The sequence below is a fragment of the Pelodiscus sinensis genome, chromosome 1 (assembly GCF_049634645.1).
Source record: "Pelodiscus sinensis isolate JC-2024 chromosome 1, ASM4963464v1, whole genome shotgun sequence".
NCBI classification, from domain to species: Eukaryota; Metazoa; Chordata; order Testudines; family Trionychidae; genus Pelodiscus; species Pelodiscus sinensis.
This window is the reverse complement of record NC_134711.1, coordinates 327,963,775-327,969,403: the sequence shown is the minus strand read 5'-3', so window position 1 is coordinate 327,969,403 and position 5,629 is coordinate 327,963,775. Positions and strand designations below refer to the sequence as shown.

Below are 5,629 nucleotides of genomic sequence, written 5' to 3'. Positions count from 1 at the left end.
GCAGTCCTGGCCCTTTCTGAGCACTCTGGGTGCTGTGTGATCCATTGGGGGAGGTGCTGGAGTCTCCATCCCTAGAGGTGTTTAAGTCTTGGCTTGACAAAGTCCTGGCTGGGTTGATTTAGTTCGGGTTGGTCCTGCCTTGGTCAGGGGGCTGGACTTGATGACCTCCAGAGGTTTCTTCCAGCTCTATGATTCTATGACTCTATGAACCCTGCATCAGCTGTGGCCAGGAGTTATTCGAGAGACACCGACACCCACCCTTCCCCTACGCCCTCAGCCAGGGGTTTGTGAGGAATTCATGTCAGAGACGTGACTCATGCAGGAACTCCAAAAAAAGCCATTCGGGCAACCACCTGCCCCCTCTCTCCGCTGATGGCTCTGCACACTCGGCCCCTGCACCCTGCACACTGCAGACTCCTACCCACCCAGGCAGGGCAGAGCTGTGTGTGAGAGGGAGGGGCTCAGGGCAGTTTTCTTCCCCAGCCCCTCCATTTGTGCTGTCTATCCAGTCTAGTGTCCTGTCTGCCAACAGTGACCCATGGCAGGTGCCCCATAATCTTCAATGATCAAGGGTCCCTTTCCGAGCATCTGGCAAACAGAGGTTAGGGGCACCGTCCCTGTGCATCCTCGCTAATCGCTGTTCATGCACCTATTCTCCCAGCCTCTTCTGGGAAGGGGAGCTATAGGTTGGCTGTTGGAAGAAACACTTCCATTTGTTTGCTGTAAACCTGCTTCCTGCTGATTTCATTAGTGAAATAAAATTAATATAAATTCAATGGCCATGCATGATGACAAGGAATTACTAACACTTCCTTATAGACCTTCCCACACCAGTCACGAGCCAATTGTGCGATTTCTCCCAAACAAGAATTAACCAGGTTCAGAATGAGCAGAGCAAACCGAGACTACATATCCCAGTTTTCCTGAGACAATTCTGATTCTTCTTGGTGGGAGTATATCGGGCTATATCTTTGTGGAGTGACTGCCTATATTTGGAGTAGCAACTTGCTGAAGTTTCAATCAAGATACTGATCCCATTGGGACAATGATTCACAGATTCATAAACATTAAGGCCAGAAAGGAATAGTGGATTATCTAGTCTGACCTCCTGCAGAACTTCAGCCACTTACCCCTGTACTGAACCCAATGACTTTTGCTGAAGTAATGCATTAACTGTGTTCATCTAAAGCATTTCTTTCAGGACAGTATCTCTTCTTGATTTGGAGGTACAAGGAAAATCTATTACATAGTCTGGGAGTTCATTTCACTGGTTTAGCATCCTCACTGATAAAACCCCAATGCCTCATTTCCAAATGTAATGTGTTTGACTTCAGTTTGCAGACATTGTTTTTTTAATAATTATCCCTCATTAATTAAAGAGCCCGTTATCACCCAGGTTTGGTCTTCTACTCAATCGTCAATTCAGCTCACTGTCTCCCTGCTTCTATTCACTACATCCGTGTGTATACAGCTCAGGGTACCTTGGGAAGCACACAAGATGAACACAACCCTGGTGTTCATTTCATTCCCAGGATGACTGTGAGCTGTGATGTGACACAGCTGGGAACAAGTCTAATAGTTTCCTAGGACAGTGATCTCTAGACTTCTTAAGGATGAGATTACTTTTTGAACTGAAGTGCAATCCAGGATCCACCTCAGTCCCAAACACCTTTGCCCCACCTTCTCCCAGCCCCTTCTGTCAGGCCCCACCCTACTCACTCCATCCTCCCTCCCTCCTTCATCTTCACTCAGTTTTATCAGGCTGGGGGCTGAGGGTTGGGGTTCAGGGAAGGGGGATGCAGGCTCTAGTCTTGGGCTAAAGGGTTTGGAGTGTGGGAGGGGCTCTGAGCTGTGCCTGGGGCAGGGAGTTGTGGTGTAGGAGGGGGTTCAGGGTGCAGGCTCTGCGAGGGAGTTTGGGGGCAGAGGGACTCAGGGATAGGGCTGGGTTTGGAGTGGAGGAGAGGTCAATCGGGGGACTGTCAGGATCCAGGAGGCCGTGCAGGAAAGCTTCCACCCCGAGGAGCCCGCAGAGCCACCCCAGTCCTCCCCATCGGAGGCTCCTGCCCCATTCCTCCCTCGCCTTTTTCCACTTACCCCTCCCTAGACCCCTTTCCTGATGTAAAAAATAAAGGACACGTGTGTTCAAAAATAGAAACTTTCTTTATTTAACAAAACTGGGCGGGGGGGATTAACCTCTGGGGATATTGGGAAAAGGAGGTGGGAGAGGGGAAGAGAGAGGGTGGGAGAGGGGAGGGAGAAATCTGGGAGGAGGGAGCTGGAAGGGGGAAGCCAGGGGAAGAATGAGGAGGGGAAGTATAAAACTATGGTACGCCATGTCTTCAGTACTGTGTACAGATGTGGTCTCCACACCTCAAAAGAGATATTTTGGCCTTGGAAAGGGTTCAGAAAAGGGCAACTCAAATGATTAAGGGTTTGGAACAGGTCCCATATGAATTGAGGCTAAAAAGACTGGGACTTTTCAGCTTAGAAAAGAGGAGACTGAGGGAGGGATATGATAGAGGTCTATAAAATCAGGAGTGGTGTGGAGAGGGTGAATAAAGAAAAGTTCTTAATTCCCATAATAGAAGGAGTAGAGGAGACCAAATGAAATGAATGGGTAGCAGGCTTCAAACTAATAAAAGAAAGTTCTTCTTCACAAATCAAATACTCAACCTGTGGAACTCTTTGCCAAAGGAGGCTGTGAAGGCTAGAACTATAACAGAGTTTAAAGAGAAGTTAGATAAAGTCATGGAGGTTGGGTCCATGGAGTGCTATTACGGTGTCCCTGGCCTCTGTTTGTGGAAGGCTGGAGATAGATGGCACGAGACAAATGGCTTGGTCATTGTCTTCGGTCCATCCCCTCTGGTGTAGCTGGTGTTGGCTGCTGTCGGCAGACAGGTTACTGGGCTAGATGGACCTTTGGTCTGACCCAGTACGGCCATTCTTATGTTCTTAAGTTCTAAGCTCAGGGCTGGGGGTCTCAGTGGACCACCTTGATTTTCATGCAAACCTGCTCCTGGGTTCGCATGTGGCCTTTGGTGGCCAGGCTGGCAGCTATCCTGCACTAAATGGCCACTTTCCTGTGCCTAGTGCAGAGATAGTGGATGTTGGAGGCCTCCCCCCAAACCTGGATGAGGTCCACGATCTCTGCACTAGACCAGGCAGGCGCTCACCTCTCGAGGCCCCAGGCAGGCTCCTGGGAGCCGCCAGCCTGGTCCTCAGAAGTGGCGGAGGGCTGGATGGCAGTGGGTGGCTGGCTCATGCCGTGCCAGGTGCAGGGTCTGCTGGCTGGGTGCTGGCAGGCTTGCACCTGGCACAAGCACCGTAGCCAGACTGGGCTCTGGGGCTGTGAGGTGGGCAGAAGAGTTTCCCTGGATTGACCCAGAGTGGGCACCAGGGCGAGCTGGGAAGCTGGGGAGGGCTAGCCTCCAACTAGTTCGAATTAAGTGGCTACACAGCCCTTAAATCGAATTACTTAATTCGAACTAGGAGTTAGTCCTCATAGAATGAGGTTTACCTAGTTCGAATTAAGTGCTCGAATTAAGACATTTCCTGTCCCAGACGACAACACTGAGTCCTGCTTCCTCCTGGATCTGCAGAGGGACAAATCCATTGGCAGCGTCTGAGAGCAGAATCGGTGTGGATACACAACTCCATGTGAGCTCTCAGTGTGCAGCTGACTGGGATAATGTGACTCCTAGGGACACAGGCATGGAAGGGACCTCTTGGGTCAGTGGTGGTCACCACAACATATATTTTCATGCCTAAACCTGTCCAACTCCATCTTAAAACCAGCTGGGTTGTTTGAGCTCCCCAAGCCCAACTCTTGTTAGGCAGCTATTCCAGAACCGCCCTTCTCAGATACTCGATACCCCCCTTCTCTTTGCAGATGCAGTTTAACCCTGGCTGGTTTCTCACCGTTGGTTCTTGTGCTAACGCTGACATTTAGCTATAGGTGCTTGGCTCTCTCCTTGGTGTTGACCCGCCTTCCCAATGTTTTTATAGACCAATACTATCCCCGCTTGGCCTGTGTTTTGTTAGACTAAGCCAATAACACTCCTTTCATCTTCTCATAGACAGTCCCTCTACTGCCCTGGAAATCTTAGGAGACCATCCTCTGCACTTGTTCCAGCCTGGATTCCTCCCGGAATCTCATGAGCAGAATTTTACAGAGGTTGCCATAGCCGGTCTCATCAGGGCCTCTACAATGCGTGTAACACTGCTCTGTGTCACCTGAGACATTCTAGGGCAGGGGTCACCAGCCAGTCAATTGGGATCTTGGTAGATCTTGGAGCCTCTGACAGGGATCCTGACAGGTTTGGCCAGGAGGCTGTCGAGTGCAGGCACCTCACCTGTCCCTTAGCACTGCCGTGCTGCTCCTGCCCTCTGCCTTGGAGGTGTCCGCCATCCCCGGGTGTTGCCTTGCTGTGCAGGGCACGGGAAGTAAAAGAGAGGGTGCTGCTGTCAGGGAGACCTCCACCCTGGACCCCACCAGGGATGGAGAGAGTTTGCAGGTTGCTTTTGGGAGTGGTGCAGAGCCAGGGCAGGGGTTGGCCTTCCTTAGCCACACTGCACCACCACCAAGAAGACACCTGTGGTAAGCGGTGCCCAGCTGGAGCCTGCATCCTGAACCCCGGCCTCAGTTCTGAACCCCTCCTCCACTCCAAACCCAGCCCTATCCCTGAGTCCCTCTGCCCCCCAAAAACACTTTGATGATCCTCACACGCAGGCGTGTGCTTTTCACGCTGTACACTATCGGATTCAGCAGGGGTGGGACGAGCAGGGAGACGTAGCTCAGAAGAATCCGAAGCAAAGGAGAAGTGTCATGCGCTAATCTGTGTATCAGAGACAAGCTGAACTCTGGTGTGTAGAACAGCAGCACAGCACAGAGGTGGGAGACGCAGGTGCTCAGGGCCCTGAGGCACTCCACACGGGACGCGATGCTCAGCACTGTTTTGAGGATCATCACATAAGAGAAGAAAATGAGCAGCAAGTCCAGCCCCATCGTTGAGATTCTAATGAACAAGCCATAGATGTTGTTGACCGTGATGTCTGAACACGCCATTTTCATGACCTCCATGTTCAGGCAGAAGGAGTGGGAGAGGACATTGGCTCGACAGTAGCGGTACGGCTTCAGAAGAAAGGGGAATGGGAATACTAGCACCACTGATTTTAGCACAGACACCAGCCCCATCTTGGATATTCTCGGCAGAGTTAAGATGGAGGCGTATCTCAGTGGGTTGCAGATCGCAATGAAGCGGTCAATGGCCATCAACAAGAGCACGGCAGATTCCGTGCACTGAAGCGCAGCAATGAAGGACAGCTGGGCAAAACAAGCATCGAGGCCGATCTCCCTAGAGTTAAACAAGTACACGCCCAGTATGGTCGGCATGGTGGTTATGAGAAAGCCAACATCTGTAAAAGCCAACATGGAGAGGAAAATGTACATGGGCTCATGGAGGCTTGGGTCTGTTTTTATAATGAATAGAATGACTGAATTTCCTACTATAGAAATTACATATATGAAGCAGAAGAGGATTGCGATCCAGAGATAAACATCTTCTTGCCCAGGTATCCTGCTGAGAAGAAACACGGCATAGCTCAATGCGGTGTCATTGAGAGCTGACAT

At 50.9% G+C, this 5,629-nt stretch overlaps 1 protein-coding gene across 1 annotated transcript; it reads right to left on the bottom strand.

The window, feature by feature from the left end:
* Positions 1 to 4,675: 4,675 nt before the first annotated feature.
* LOC102446799 (olfactory receptor 51G2-like) lies at positions 4,676 to 5,629 on the bottom strand. Its single transcript, XM_006113148.2, has one exon. The coding sequence runs from the start codon at positions 5,627 to 5,629 to the stop codon at positions 4,676 to 4,678; it is 954 nt and encodes a 317-aa protein (XP_006113210.2).